The following is a 17,006-nucleotide window of genomic DNA, read 5'->3' on the forward strand; positions in this document are numbered from 1 at the left end:
AAATGCAGGAGCTTGTGCTTCCTCATCTTCAGACTGAGTATTTTGATCCTTCTTGGGCTCATTTGCAAAATATTTCTCAATAGTCTTCTTTTTGTTTCTCTGCTTGCTCATTTTCCCAGCCTGGGCCTGGTTTGGGGTGTTTCTTGAGCTTTTGGGACACTCCCATAAGGGTCTCAGTGTGTGAGGCTCTGTCCTCCCTCCTGGTCTGTGAATGACCATAAGCTCCCCCCTCTGCCAAAGGGCTGATGTGGGGGGGGGGGGCTGCTGTTCTATGGGGGGGGCCTAGACTGTGGTCAGGATCTGAATGTGGTCAGATCCCCAGAGTCCTGTTCCAGAGGCAGAGGACAGAGCTCTGCAGTCTCTCTTCACTCCCCTCCCTCAGCTTAATGGGCTCATGCCCTGGAGACTCCTGCTTACCCGCTCAGCCTGCTTCTGTTTCCTGGATCAGGGCTGGGGAAAGAGGATGCTGCTTGCTGTGTGCCCTGAGGGCTGGGCTCTGGCAGAGGTCCTCCGCTGTTCCTCCACTTTGTGCCCGGAGCTCTTTGAGGTGCAGCTCAGGAGACTCCTCCGCTGCTGTGAGCTGAGACTCCCAGCGCCCTGGGGCTGCCTCCGGGAGGCTGAGGTTCTTTGGCTCTGGCGGGCCACCCCTCTGGCGGCCGCCTCTCCAATCCCGGGGAGCAGAGTCTTTCTGCTCTTTTCCTGGTTACCTTGAGTAGGAGAACTGCCTCACTGGGTCCCTTTGTGGGTTCTGTCTCTCGAAAGTTTAGTTAGAGTCCTTAGCTGATGAATTTTATCAGAGAGCTCCTAAGACTCGATCCCTTCTTGTCGCCATCTTGGCTCCACCCCCAGTTCAAGATTTTTTATCAGGAAATTTTGGAAGTCCCCTATTTTGATGAACATCGATCTTTTCATCTGATAGAATATGCTGAATTTTTCAGGGTAGTAAATTCTTGGTTGTAATCCAAGGTCATTTGCCCTCTGATATATGGTTTCCAGGTCCCCCTGGATCTTCATTGTAGAAGTTGATAAGTCCTGTGTAAGTCTGATTGTGTTTCCTTTGTATTTTAATTGCTTCTTTTTTTTCTGCTTGTAGTGTTTTTTCCTTTATGTGAGAATTCTGGAATTTGGCTAGCCCTTGGAGTTTTTATCCTAGAGTCTCTGGAGGAGTTCTGTATATTCTTTCAATGGCTATTTTATCTTCTTCCTCTTGCAGAGTTGAACAGTTTTCTCTGATAATTTCCTGCAAGATGTTTTCCAAGTTCTTTTTTTTCTTTTGATCTAGGCTTTCTAGTAGTCCAATAATTTGTAAATTTTCTCTTCTGGATCTGTTTTCCAGGTCATTTGTTTTTGCTAAAAGGTAATTTCTGTTTTCTTCATTTTTTCAGTCTTTTTACTTTGTTTAATGGAATCTTACAGTCTCATACATTCATTGGTTTGTGTTTGTCCAGTTCTAATTTTTAGGGTTTTGTTTTCTTCAGTTAGCTTTTGTAGTTTCTATTCCAGTTGGTTATTTTTACTCTTTGCTGAGTTGCATTCCTTTTATTTTTTTTTGTAGAGTTACATTCTTTTTTTCCAGCTGATTATTTTTACTTTTAAAGGAGTTAATTACTTTGGTCAGTTTTTCATAATTTTCCTGCATGGCTCAATTCTTTTTTTGATTTTTCTTTTTCTCGTCTTTGGTTTTTAAATTCTTCTATAAGGTCTTCTGTGAGCTTTTGGATTTGAATCCAATTCATAGGCTCTTTTGAGTCTTCCCCTGTGGGTAATTTCTTCTAAGGTGGTGTTGTTGTCATTTTTATCTGCATAGTAACTTTCTATAGTGAGAGCTCTTTTAGCTTTTTTGCTTATCTTGAAGTGTCTTAGCTCTAATCCTGGGGTAAAGGGAGTATTGTCCCAAGCTTTTTATTCTAGTTCTGGGTTTTGATCACTGGCTTGTCATTGGCTAAGATATTGCCTTTGCAGTCCAGGCATTTCCTTTGCAGAGGGTTCCCCTTCATGTTCATGTTCTGCCCATGCAGCAGTTTGTTCCTTTCCAGTCCTGTCTTTTGCCCCAGTGTTCCCAGTGTTCATATTTTGTTTGAGGTTGGAACCCTCTTCACTAGCTTGCTATATAGCTGCCAGTACTTTGCTGTTGTCAAGCTTTTAGAACCTGGACCTGGGCTGCACTATGGCTAAAAGCCTCCCTGTCTTTCCCACTCTCCCTCCTAGATGGGCTTTACTTCTTATTTCCCCCAAAGAGACAGACCTTCACTGTAGATCCTGCAGGATATCTACCATTGAAAACTTCTTTGGATCTTGTCTATTTTTGGTGGGATCTGTAGCTTTAATGTCTATGCAGAGGTTTCATTTAATTTTTCCCCTATACAGTAGGGAAAAGCTCCAGAATATGTTAGCTTAATGCTGCCATCTTTGCTCTGCCCCAGAAGTCTAAAGGTTCACTCTTGAAGACAAGAAGAGGTACATGAAAGGGATGAGTAGGTCTGAAACATCCCTATGTTTCAGGAAATTTTTGAAGTTTTATGGTATAAATATCTATATTTGGTTTGTGTAGCTATAGTCGTAGTACAAACTATAATTTTAAGGTATGAGTAGACAACATTGTTTGATAAATTTAGCATTTTTATCATTGTTAGTGCAGAGAATTTTTATAGAACTGAAGCACTTGTTTCATATTGCTTTAAATTGTGCAGGTCATCCAAATTGATGACTTCAAAGCAGAGTACAGGTAAAAACATAAATTTTTAGCTATTATTCTAAATGCATTCACAATATCTTGTTAAAGCCTCAGAATCTGAGTGTCTTTTTCAGACTGAAATTGATGATGATTAGTCTTTATGCAACTGTATGTCTGAAACTTGAGTCACATTGTATAGAAAATATAATCATATTAAATCTAAGATTTTCATCTATTTTCAATCAGTAAGCATTTATTAAATATATTTTATATTGTAAACCATATACTAGGTGCTGAGAATGCAAAGATAAAAATGGAACATTTCCTGCCCTTAAGGTGTTTACATTTTGCGAGGGGAGACAGTTTCTACCTTTATAAGTATCTTCAAACATATAAGGTAGCTTGTTGGAAGAAAGCATTAGAAGTAGAGGAAGGAGGGAATCATGAAAGACTTCAAGTGGAAGGTGAATTTGAAGAAAACAAGAAATTCTTCCAGAAAATTTATCAGAAATTGTAAGAGGAATTATATGTTATAGAATGAAGGCTCAGATTTTAGAGATGGGGTGGTGCACGTGAGTAGCATCAATAAGTATTTTGACTGTATGGTGAAATACAGAAAAAGGAAAAATGTATAACCAGACTGGTAAGGAAACTTGGACCTAGGGTATAAAATGACTATTAATACTAAACAGGGGTTCATATTTGATCCTAGGATAAAACAGGGAGCCACTGTGACTTATTGAAGAGGAGAACGACTTTGTTGAACCTAAGTTTTAGGAAGATCACTTTGGAAGTTATGCACAGGATAATTTGGAGAGAAGGGATACATGAGAAAGTGACACCAATTAGGAGATTATAATATTGCAGGAGAGAGTTGATGAAGGAATAAAGCTGTGTCTCCTCCATGTGAGTTCAAAGAAAAAGATAGCTCTTAGAGATGCTGTTGAGATATATATTCAAATTACCCTGAAAACATGGATAATACAGAAGAACTAGGTAAAAAAAAAAGAACACTTGATCCCATCAATTTATATAAAATAAAAGGGGAGAAAATAAAATAAATTTCCAATAAAACTCGGACAATTGTTTGAGGTACTTTAATTTTTGAGATGTAGCAACTTTTATTAGAAATTAACTGTGCTAAAAGTTAGTAAAACCTTCAGTTAATTAATAAAAAAGATTGTTACATCTATGGTAGCTAATGAAGCTTAGAGTCAGAAAGATAGTGTCTGTCTGCTTAAGAGAATGGGATCAAAATATTGTCTTGATCATAGATACCTCCAGTTCTGAAGCCATCAGAATTTATAATCTCTTTGTTATATGTCTTTATTTCAAGGAACATCAATGACAATTTACATAGCTGTTGAATTTTATTTTTACTTTAAGTATTTAATCCCTTTGTGCAAAAAAAGCCTAGGACAATTTGATTTAGAAATTTAGTTAAGAAATTTAAGCCCCACTTGATTTGATGTGTTCTCTAATTTTTCACAGATGCTTCTTACATTTCTTAATGACAGATTCATGCATACTGATACTCACATGATCCAACAATGAGATGAAGAATGAAGTATAAAAATGAAATATGATTTTACTAATAGGAATTTAAAAATCCACATATTATTTTTCTTTGATAAGTATTCTTTGGATAATTTTTCTCAAAATCATTGCCAATCCTATTAGATTTATTAATTAACAGTAATTATTGTGACAACCTGTTTTGTCTAGCCTTGCCCAGTAGATGGTACTGTTAGTCTTGTTTTGAAACTTAAAGCTTTCATGCATTTTGGTCCTGATGTTGAACTTTTCACTTTAACATTTATTTTGATTGCTTTGGAAAAGTCAAATCTTCCTTCCCTATTCTTTTTTTTTTTTTAGCTAAATGATAATTTGCTCATTTTTCTCCTTGTCATGAAATACTTTTCCTAGGCTTAGCAAGCAGTGCTTTTTCCCTTGTTCCACAATTGTAGGACTGAGCCCTGTCTTTCTGAAACATCCAAAAGAACTCTAGCTGTGTTCACATTTTGTATGTGAGGGGAAGGAAGATCCAAGAGGGAAAGAGGAAAGGGATTCCTGTATGGGTAGAATTGAGTTTTTGCCTAGAAAACATGCTCTCTTCTCCTTGGGCCCTGCTCACTGGGAGCAGTGCATTTGCCTGACTGAGACCATTCATGCTATGAGTAAATGAGAGAAGACATTTTCACTTGTCCTCAACAGCTTTTTTGACCTGTTAACATGCATCGACTGTTCTGCTAAAAGACAGAAGTATTGAGTTCAGTTTAGCATATAAATTCTTTGCTAATTTGACAGAATCTTTTTTCTTGAAATTTTCGAGACAAATAGCTTCATTTTTGCGTTAGTTAATGATAATATTTTTTAGATTGGCAGATAGAATGCTTTATTTATTAAATTGTTTGAAGCAGGTAAGTGCTAAAAGTGCTAAAAATTCTTTTTTAAAACATTCTTCATTGTCTGTAAAATAATAATTTCTGATTAATGCTATTTGTTTCTATAAAATAGAAATACTTAAGACAAAATTAATTTTAATTAGTTAACAATACCAGAGGATCATTTCAGAGAGAAAAATATTAGAGTAAATGGAAGATAGTATTTTGTTTTTAAATCTTTTAAATGTTAGTATCAGAATCCTGGAAAAAGCATTATTATATGCTGGCATTATAGTAACAAAAGATGTCCTGCCAACATTTACAACTTTTTTTTTATTTTTCTGTTGAAGAGATTGCAATGTCCCTAAGAGGGAATTGTACTTTCAGACTACTTCTTGAAACTAAATTAGCTTTAGCTATTAGATATGCTTGCTCTCACAGTTAATTTTTCTCTTCTGCACGAACAGAAAGAATTCCTGGGACAGCAGAAGAAGGTACTATACTAGAAAGTTTAGCTTCCTGTGAGTGCCCAGTGACCATTTCCATGATAGTTCTGTTGTCTTCACTTTTGCTCTTTCTAATTTAAGATGCCCTGTTTATTTTTCAAGAATAAAGACATGATACTGAATTTCTATGATCATTGAATTTAGAACCAAAAGTGACTTTATTAGATCATATATTCTAAAACCCTTACTTTATAGAGAAGAAAACTGAAACCACAGAGAATAATGACCTACACAAATGACACTTAAATTTATCATTTGGCTATACAGAACAATATGTTTTTATTATTTATTATAACTTTATAGTAAATGAAAGATTGTTGCTTCTCATATTAGAAATGATGCTATTTTTCTTCATTTTTTGCAATGTGGTATTTTTATTATCTAAATAGATACAGTTGTTTAAGATCTAAATAATATTCTTTAAAACTAATGTTTCCCATTAAATAGATACTGGACATAAGAACCTTAGCAAATTTTACCTCATTTCTTTTGTATTCCCTTACATAGTTCCGGGTAAATGAGTTTGGAGCCTTGGAAGTGATTACTGATGAGACTGAAATAGAAAGTGTTAAAAAGGCTACTGCTACCACAACCTGGATGGTGCCTACTGCACAAGAAGGTTAGAAAGAAATGGCTTTTATTTTTTGTTTCTTTTCTGTTTTGAATGTTTAAAAGTATTTTAATGTAAACATATTAATATAAATATTGAAAGTCTTATGAAAGGAAATCTTCAGTTTTAAGGGTTTATGAACTTGGATGGAAAAGCATCTTTATTTCTGTATAATTGATTTACCTTGTAATTCTATGTATTTTATTTTATGTATTTAAAAACCTTATTCTTTTTTGGTTGTTTTTGCAAGGCAGTAAGGTTAAGTGACTTGCCCAAGGTCACACAATTAGGCAATTATTAAGTGACTGAGGTCAGATTTGAACTCAGGTCCTCCTGACTTGAGGGGTTAGTTCTCTATCCACTGCTCCACCTAGCTACCCCTAAAGACTTTATTCTTAAAAGGAGTCCATAGACTTTGCCAGAGTTCCATGACCAAAAATAGTTAAGAATTTTGGTTTATAAGGCTTGGGGGTTTATATATGAAAATATCTATATTTGTTCATGTTTAAGTTCATAATAAAAATGAAGTTTTGAAATGTAAAACAGCACTGGAAGATGTCCATGGAACATATTTTATATAAATTTTAATAAGATAAATTTTAACAAGAATGAACTCTAATATTTTTTTTAAAAAACTATAGCCTAGATTTCTAATTCTAGATATGGTTAGCATAGAATGATTTGGAGGATTGGTTACTCTCCAGATAACTCATATAAAACGATAGTGCATGCAGGTACTTTAGCAAAAGTATAACCACTTTAATTTACCAAATATTTTAAACAAAAAATAATTTTGTTGTTTAAAGAAAGTATCTGGATAATTGAGATTGCTTATAATTGGTCTTAGGCAAAAAAAGGGAAGTGGAGAGATGTTAAAATTTTGTATTTTAGCTGGATTCAGGTTCTGATTCAGGTTTTGAAAAGCTTATATTAATCAAAAAACTATTTACATGAATTTTTGTAGCAAATTTTTTTGGGGTATATATACCAAAAAAGAACCATTTTCTGAAATATAGAACTCCAATTTGGCCACCAGAATAGTCTAATTTGTTGGCAAATTGACATTTTCCTTTTCCTTCTTAAAGCAGGGGGTCCAACCTTAAAAGTTTTTGTTGCAAACTTTTTTTTTTAGATTTTTGCAAGGCAAATGGGGGTTAAGTGGCTTGTCCAGGGCCACAGAGCTAGGTAATTACTAAGTGTCTGAGGTCGGATTTGAACTCAGGTACTCCTGACTCCAGGGCCGGTACTCTACCCACTGAGCCACCTAGCGGCCCCTGTTGCAAACTTTTAAGAGTTTTTATTAAAACAATGGACAATATATTTTGATTTACCATTTGAGTGAGAGCTCTGCAGTAATTAGGCTTTAGTAAACCCACAGGTGGGTCGCAGAAAATTGCCCTGTGGGCTGAATTTTAGACAGCCCATGCTTTAGCATGGATTTCTAATCATTTAACTCTTCGGGATCACATTGCTCAACAAAAATGTATCAAGTGTTGCATATAGATTTTAATATTTAAAGATTACTGTGTAACCTATATTACCTGAGTATATTAAAGGAATAATGCTGTAAATATGGACTTTGAGGGTCATATGCAACCCACAGGGTTGGGCACACCTGCTCTCAAGGTAGTATTTAGATACGTTAATTGTTTGGTTTTATTACAGATATATTTTTCTTTTTAAAAATTCTACCTCTGTTTTCTGCTCTTTATCTGCCTATCTCCAAATCATTTAAGTATACCTTTATCATTAATCAAAGGATTACAAAATATTACATTGTATAAAGGAAAAAACACTTTACCTAGCTTCAGAAGATATATTCAAATCTTCACTTTATCTACCATTTACTAACTTTACTGTGGCTTGGGTAAGTCACTTATATTCCCTGATCATCGATTATTTAAATTGATCTATTTCCTTTTTTTTGCTTATTCCACAGAGTGATTATAAGAATGAAATGAGAGAATGCTATACAAATTCCTTCATGACTACAAAACCATATATGGCTTTTAATAACACTATTATGCTGGTGATATATTTTGGAAAACATTTGAAATGATACTAATTTAATTATACTCTCATGTTTTCTTGTAGTTTTTTCAGAGAAGACAGGGGTACCTTTCCGACTGAAGGAAACAATGAAAGTAGAAGGACTTCAGTTCTGTGAAAACTGTTATCAGTATGGCACTGTAGAAGAGTTTCTTTCTGGAGGAAAATTTTGCAGTCAGAAATGTGCACGGCAAAACAAAGACAAGTAAATTTTGTTTCTGTCATGTATGAAATGGGATTTGTAGTTATAAGATAATGGAGGATAATAAGACTATGAATTTTTTCTAATTTATGCCAATTTCTCTGTTTTTCAAAAATAATTTTTTAAAGCTAATGGTAATTTTGATAAAACATTTATTAAGCTCTTGCTATATGCTCAGCATTATGCTAAGTACTAGGTATACACTTAGAGACAGGCAAGCACTCTGCTTTCCAGTGGAGAAATTTTTATCAATTTTCAACAATTATAATACACATAATAAATATAGTAGCAATATTTAATTTACATACATATATACATACTTATATATAATTTCCTCCTGCAAATTCTCATGGACTAATGAGATGGTTCCTTGGGTGGATAGAGTTGGTTACAATTAAATTTAGCAAAATAGTAATTAAATTGCCATTTGTAGCCCCTTTTATATTTCTTTTTATTTTTGTCCATGTAATCTTGTTTCATTGGTACATTTCTTTTCTTTATTTTTGTATTTCAGTTTCTTCCTACTAATTCCCTGCCTCCCATTCCCCTCTTTTTCTTTTCCCCAAGACTTTCCTTTTAATGTTTAAGTATATTTAATAATTTTGATAGGCTTATTAAGATTGACTTCTATTATGGTGCTGTCTTTCTACTTTGTAAGCTCCTTGAGTGTTACTACAATAATTGCCTCTTTTACATTGCAGTAATTACAATGTTAGTCAGGAATATTATATTTTTAAAAATTTTCTGTAATACAGATATTGACAATCATGGGTAGCATGATTAAAGACACTGACTCTGGCTTCAAAAAATTGTGGTTCAAATACCTCCTTACACTCATGTAATATTAGAGAAGTTACTTAATTTACCCAGGCCTCAATTTTCTTATCTCTTAAATCATATGGCCTCTGAGGACACTTCTAGTTCTAGATCTTTGAGTTTATTAGTCAAACTCTTTTGAATCAAGTAATAACATTAGAATATGAGCTCTTTGAGAACAGAGTAAATGATTTTTTTAAACTTTTTTTGGTATCTCTCCTTTACTTTACTTTGTATCTCTAGCAAAGTTCCCAGCACATAGAAAGCACTTATGAAATTCTATTGACCAGTAAAAGTAATTGTGCTGAGGTCTTTTGTAACAAAATGCTAGAAATTCCTTTGAAGGAAAATGACCACTGTTTTTAGGTAGTTATATAATACTGTGCACTCAACTCAAGTCCATACTGCATTTTAGAAGAGAAATGTAGTAGTGTTTGAACTGTTTCCACTTTGGAGATCTTAACAAAATCAGTCTATCATCAAAATAGATTTTTGATTGCATATATTTATTGTAAATGATTATTTGAAACATTTAGTGGAATTTCCTGATGTCATTTAATGGAACATCATTTTAAAAATCGGTTCTTTTCTCTGAGTAATATTTTATCAAGTTAGCCTTTTGCATTTGGGTTTTGTCTGTCTGAATAACTAACTAAATCCTTGCTTTAAAGTATACCTGAAGTTTCACCTTTTTTTGAAAAAAAAATAGATTCTTTATTAGTTTGCATGACAGATGTGAAAGGCACATAATTTTTAGCTTATAGTACTCATTTAGCATATGCTGTTGGTGTCTCTTTTGTAATGAATATAAAGTAGTTTCAACTTTCTCTACCTCGACAGCTGTTGTGTACATAAGTAACTTTAGGTGTGTTGTTACATATATATGTGTGTGTGTGTGTGTATATATATTTCATTGTGTTCCAGTTCTTCCCTTTGGTTAAAAATGTTTCTATTAGAGAAGTTTAATATTTTTAATGCATTCTTCATTGATAATTATGTAAATATTTGACAGATGGTATCTCTTAGTAATATCTGGTTTATTTTCACAGCAGAGAACAGAAGGAAGAGAAAGATGTAGGTGAAGACAATGAAGAAGATGACTCTAAGTGTAGTCGGAAGAGGAAAGCAAAATTACCTCTCAGGGTAGAGCCTAAGGAAGATGGAGAGGAAAGAGAAGATGAAAATGTTAGTACCAGTAGTTACATTTACTCAAAAGAAGTAGCAAACTTGTGTACGTTTAATAATGATAAATTTAGTATTCATAAAATGTAATTATTTTTCTTTGAGTGTATTGCTGCTTCAGTACTTTTCATCAGTATTGCTGCTTTCATATCCATAAGGCAGCTGTTTTTCAATTCAACACGCAAAGGCTAAAGTCTTGAAGCATGTAGATATCATTCTACTAGATGAAATAGAAAGTTGAAATAGGATACTCATTCCAGGCCTCTGCGATTGCTTCATTAACCAAGAATTTTAAAATAATGAAATATTTATCAGTCTGCCATGTTGGAACTTCAAATTGAATACAAATAGACCAGTAAAATTAGTTTTGCTGGAATGCAATTTGTGCTATTTCATTGGCCCTTCTACTTTTCTTGGTACTCAATAGAGAGAGTTTCCATTTTAAGTAGATCAAAAGCAAATTCATGATATTTCTTCATTTTCTTGAAGTGTTCTTGGTATTTGTACATGAACCAGTGGATCTGAATATGGGAGAACTAGCTTCCTGTTCTAAAGATGTAAAATTAAATGTTGACAAAAAGAATTGGAACCAAGAATATTTAGATAACTATCATCTTAAAATAACCAACAGGTGGTACCTCTTAACTCTGGGGATAGTAACATTTTACTTTTGAAGTTCAAATGATAGCTTTGCTCTTTCTATTCCCTTTGTGTTATTCGCAAATTTGGTAAACATGCCTTCCTTGATTTAATCACAATAAGTATGTTAAATACATAGAATCAAGCACATATCTCTGGGCAATCTACTAGAGACCTCTTTATGAAATTATAAGCAATTTCTGAATTTACATAACTACTGTCTAGCCCAGTTTTTGATTTTTTTTATTTATTTAAAGCAATGGGGTTAAGTGACTTGCCCAAGGTCACACAGCTAGGCAATTATTAAGCTTCTGAGGCTGGTTTTGAACACAGGTCCACCTGATCTAGGGCTGGTGTTCTATCCACTATGCTACCTAGCTGCCCCTAACCCAGTTTTTTTTTTAATGTCTTTTCCCCAAGAAAAAGATAAGAGATTTTGTCAAATGTACTACTGGATTTTAGGTAAATCCTAAATGTATCTTTCCCATGATGTACCAATCTGGTAACCTTATAGAAAAAGAAGTGAAGTTAGTTTGACTTGAACTCATCCTTGTTGAAGCTATATTCATTTATTCCCCTTTAAAATGAGGGAATTGCATGTCATGGACTTCCAAGGTTCCTCTTCAGCTCTCAGACTTTCCTCAATGTTTATTGTCTCTTTAATAATGTATTGTAACATTTTACCAAGCTAACTGGTTTATGCACAGCTAGTTTGGTCCAGTAGGTAGAGTGCTAGACCTAAGAACCTGAAATCATCTTAAGGAGTTCTAAATTGGTCTCGGTTACTTAATGACTTTGTGACTCTGGGCAAGTCATTTAACCCTGTTTGCCTCAGTTCCTCACCTGACTTGGGAAAAGAAATGGCAAATGACTCCAATATTCCAAAATGGAATCACAAAGAGTTGGACACAGACTTAAATGACTGAACAACAACAAAACTGGTTTATAATTTTCAAACTTGTTTATTTTCCTCTTTTTTTGAAAATTGGGGCATTTTCCCTTTTTTGTTGTTGTATGACAAGTTTTCTCTTTCTGCAAGATCATTCAGAGGTCACTGAACTGACAGCAATCACATTCACAACTTCTTTCTATATCCTAGAATTCAGTTCAACTGGTTCTGGATAACTGAATCCATCAAAGATAGTTAAAACTCTCTTGCTGTGTTTTGATTTCTGTTGGATTTCATCTCTGAAAGAGTCAGTTTTGTTCTGTTCATTTTAGTCTAAAAATTTGTCAAAGATGCAGAAAACAAATGAAATTTTGACACAGAAAAATTGACTTAGAAAACAAAACGAGTGCTTGAGTATTTCTGATTCTTCTCCATCATTTTATATTTTTCTAACTAGTCTTAAGAAGTGATCTTATTCTTTCTTTGAGACACTTCTTTCCTTTAAATATAGCTAAGATAAACTTTTTGGTTATCCGGAGCATTTCTAAACAATTTAGAGAATTAGCACTTCTTATGGGACTTTGATATACCCTTGTGTAGAACTTGCCCTGGTATCTGTATTTTCTTTAAACAAAAGATAATGTTGGTTGATGAATTCCCAAGCATTTGCATCAGTCTCTTTAAACAACTCCCTCTTTTCCTCCCATTTACAATTGTTTTGTATCTTCAGAATTTTATTCTTAAGAGTCTTCTATCTCTCATGACCTATCCATTTTCTAAACCCTTTAAAATCTTTTCTACCAAAATCTGGGGAACATGTCAGACCCTGCCTGTCTGGCATTCTTCATCTTTATCACAAATCCTTAGATTGAGTGATCCTTTTCCAGTATGGTGTTCCTATCCTTTTAAAGTTAACTAATTCCTATTTTGTGGTTGAGACAGTTTCAAAACCCCTCCTTTTATCGTTGCCTATGCCTTTTGAAGATTGAAATTGTTAAGACAAGTCAGGAAGTTATTTGCTGATCTATTCTTGGCTGAGAAAGAACTCTACCAGGTAATCAAAATTCTTATCAACTACCATATTATGTGTTTGCTGAACTACTAATTTATTCTTTGTGTATCATGATTTTTCTTTCTTTTCTTTCTTTGTCTTTTGCAAAGCAACAGGATTAAATGACTTGCTCAATGTCACATAGCTCAGTAATTATTAAGTGTCTGAGTCTGGATTTGAACTCAAGTCCTGATTCAGGGCCAGTGTTCTATCCACTGCACCACCTAGCTGCCCCTATCATATAATTTTTCTCTCTTCTGTTTCCTGAACTTCATCATATGAATATATCTTCTTCTTGTTTCATGCTATTCCTTTTTAGCTATTCTGTCTAAAGTAGATATTTTCCCCTGCTAGAGCCACATTCCAATGTTGATCCCATTCTGCCAAACTCAGTTATATCTATGATCTAAGCTAGCTTCTTTGCATTACAATTGCTTGTTAATTCATACTTTGGACACATGTATATAGATATCAAAACTTTTTTTTGAGGTTTATTAATGACTCCTTTCTTGGGTTTGATAGACTGAATTTTTGACTTTCTTCTTTTTTTTAAATGTAGTTTTCCTCATAAATGGTATCCTCTGCATTCCATGCAATTTCCGGCTGTTCCACTTCCTGTATTTACCTGTTCTACCTTTTCTTTCTTTAAACTCATAACTCTTCATTTCTTTGGTTTAACATTATACTATCTATAACTTTTCAATATTTTGCCTCATTGTTCTATCTCCACTCATTCCTTTTCAAACTTTAGTGTTGGACAACTCAACTTGTTGGAGAATGTTTCTGTAGGAAGTTACATAGCCATCCTGGATGGGCCTATAATTGATTTATGATATCCATCATTAACTGAATTCATTTTGTTGCATACTTATCCTTTGATAACTCTGGATTTCTCCACAGCAGCTATTCCAAAAAGCCCCTTCTTTTCTCAAGACATGTGCACTACTACCTATACCTTCTCTCTCAACAGATGACATTTTTCTCATATCCCATAGAAAACTGCATCTGTTTTTAACCCCCACCCCTCACTTAGGCACATCAGACACTCTACAGAGTCATTTTTCAGTCTCCTTATCTGTAATGCTGGAGGATAAACCTTCTTGCCAGCACCAGCTCTTCTTCTTCTTGTCCCCTTGATCTATCTGTTCCTATCTCCACCAAGAGTTCTTCATTTTGTTCTATCCCTTTATCTACTTAATTTTCTTCTTTTATTTTGAATTTTTTTTCAGTGAACAAATACTAATTTTTTTTCTCTTTAACTTTCCTCCTTCCCATTTACCACCCTCAAAAGTGAAAAAAGAGAAAAACAAGAGAAAATAAGAGGAAGGCCTATACCTCTTTTCTCCCTACAGATTTAATTTTTGAATTCACTATATTACTGATACCATTCCCTTTATAGTCAACAAGCTCTTAATTGCTGAATCCAAGGTCTTTCCTTAGCTGTCATATTGCTATCCCTGTAGCATGACACTGATGATCCTTTCCTTCATATAGAATATTCTATCAGGGGCGGCTAGGTGGCGTAGTGGATAGAGCACTGGCCCTGCAGTCAGGAGTACCTGAGTTCAAATCTGGCCTCAGACACTTAATAATTACCTAGCTGTGTGGCCTTGGGCAAGCCACTTAACCCCATTGCCTTGCAAAAACACCCCCCCCCAAAAGAATATTCTGTCTTCCCTAGGTATTTTGTATGCTACTCTATTGGTATTCTTGCCTTTAGAGGCCAGTTCTTTTCTGTCTCCTTTGTAGAATTCTTTCCCAGTCCATTTCTCTTGTGTATGGGTGCATGCATCTCAGGGTTCTAACTTGTATTCTTTCCTCTTTTCTCCATATGTGCTCTTTCCTCCCCTATGTACTTTTTCCATATGAACTCAACAGGTTCTGAAAAGATCTTCCAGAATTATCATCTCTATTCAGTTGATTCCCAATCTACATATCCACTTCACATTTATTTCCTGACTTCCAGTGGTACATCTCCAAATGCCTACTTGACATCTCCACCTAGATGTCCCATAGATAATCTCAAACTTAATCAAATTAATTTTTTTCCTGTTTAAACTCATTCCTCTTTGAACTGTTGTTTGTATTCAAGAGGCCTTTCTTCTCATCACTCAGATTTGCATCTATTGAGTTATACTTAAATTTTCACCCTATTCACTCTCTATATATGAATTTCCAAGATTCAGTTATGTCTCAAATTTGACTCCTTTACTCTGCTCCATAGCCACCCTACTCCAGGTCTTCATGCCTGTAGCCTGTACTATTACAATAGGCTTTATTTTTAGTTTTTCATGCATCTAGGCTCTTCTTCAATCCATTTTCCACCACAACTGCTAAATTCATGTTTCTAAAGTTCTGATCTTATTTTGTTATTAGTGTTCAAGTAACTTTCATGGTTCTCTATTACCTTTAGAATAAAATAGAGATTCCCATTTGGCATTCGAAGGCCTTCATAATATGGTTCTTGTCTATCTTTACAGGCTGATTGCCGTTTATTGAATAGTCCAGTGTAAACTCTTTTACTTGTCGTTCCCTATATATTTTATTCCATCACTTGCCTCTTGGTCTTTGCATACTGTGTCTCCCATTCCAGGAATTCTCTCCTTCCTTCTCTCTGTATTTAGGAACCCCCTAACTTTTTTAAATACTTAGGTCAATAACACTTTTCTCAAGAGGTCTTTCCCAATTCCCTTATCTGATATTGCTCTCCCCTACTTCTGTCGTGTATTTATTTTGTTTTTATCTAGTATTTTTGATCTGTAAACACATATCCCTCTATTAAATGTATGTTCTTTTTTAGGCCTGCATTGACTCTATCTTTGTATCCCTTTTGCCTATCACAAGTATCACAATACCTGACAAATAATAGAGATAAAGAATAGGGACTGGATCTTTGATTTCATTGAAATAGGGAACTACCAGGTAAATGTTAGGTACTCAAATAAATGCTCATTAATTGGCATTGTTAATTGTTATCTGGTATGTTAGATTTTTTTTTGAAGACAGTTTTTTCTGCTTTTATTTTGACACTAAAGCTTTTGATAAAAATTTGCAGAGTTTTAATTAAAGAAATACCTTTTTTAAAATAGTTTTTTAGTAGTCCTTTGTTAGGTAAATATTTTAATTCTGGCCAAACACCCAGCATTTCTGTTTATGTGCTATGATCCATAAATCCAGTACCCATTCTAATGTATTATCTTATTAACCAGATATTCATTTTTCAACTATTTCTTTATTTTGTCTCTGATCAGGAACTATTATGAAAATGCCACCTGTCCTAAAAATCTTCAGTTTCGTGGCCAAGACTTCATAATACTTAACAGTCCTTTTTTAATTTTTTTAAAAAACCTATTTTTATGGTTGTCTTTTGTTTTATCTTCATTTTTTAATGCATTCCTTTTCCCTTTCTCTATCTGTATAAGTTTTTCTTTTTTTTTATCAAAGAATAGTAAAGAACAAGAGAGAGACAAAGACAGAGAGTAATATAACCAAGAAAAACCCCAAAACAACATTGATCTTTCCTGATAGCATAAATAATATTCCATACCCAAAGTCCCTTACCTCTGCAATGAAGGAAGTTTCATTTTCTCATTTCTTCTCTGTGTCCATGCTTAATTGCAAATTGTTGTAGCTGCTTGTATACACACAGAGATATACATATACACTCTCATAATTATTATTATTATTATTACTATTATTATTATTATTATTACTACTATTCAGGGGGCTGGGAGGATAGTAGTTCACAGTGAAGGTTTCTTGTAGAGTTGAAACAGAGAAAATGATAGAAGATTATAATCAGTTGCAGTTTAATTAAGAAAATAGAACATTTGTGGAAAATTGTGAGATTTAGATGTGACTACTTCTGCCTCTGTATGTGCTATCATGTAGAAGCTTAAATCAATCCTAGGATTTGAAGAGACTGAGTTTCTGTGAGCTTAGAGTGCATGAGGGAACCTCATTATGAATGCTTTTGTGTCCTAGGATAAAGAATTGATAATCTG

At 34.2% G+C, this 17,006-nt stretch overlaps 1 protein-coding gene across 6 annotated transcripts in view; it reads left to right on the plus strand.

Moving 5' to 3' along the window:
* The window catches only part of L3MBTL3 (L3MBTL histone methyl-lysine binding protein 3), a 168,942-nt gene that overhangs the window by 35,280 nt on the left and 116,656 nt on the right, over positions 1–17,006 (plus strand). For 4 of the 6 annotated variants that reach the window (XM_074187568.1, XM_074187566.1, XM_074187564.1 and 1 more), the window contains 3 exons: positions 6,072–6,183; positions 8,269–8,428; positions 10,291–10,426. In XM_074187568.1, the coding sequence (XP_074043669.1) occupies positions 6,072–6,183; positions 8,269–8,428; positions 10,291–10,426 (408 nt within the window). The remainder of the gene's footprint in view (positions 1–6,071; positions 6,184–8,268; positions 8,429–10,290; positions 10,427–17,006) is intronic. The other 2 variants (XM_074187570.1, XM_074187567.1) reach the window with 1 other exon arrangement.

Source organism: Macrotis lagotis, chromosome 5 (genome assembly GCF_037893015.1).
Source record: "Macrotis lagotis isolate mMagLag1 chromosome 5, bilby.v1.9.chrom.fasta, whole genome shotgun sequence".
Lineage (NCBI taxonomy): Eukaryota > Metazoa > Chordata > Mammalia > Peramelemorphia > Peramelidae > Macrotis > Macrotis lagotis.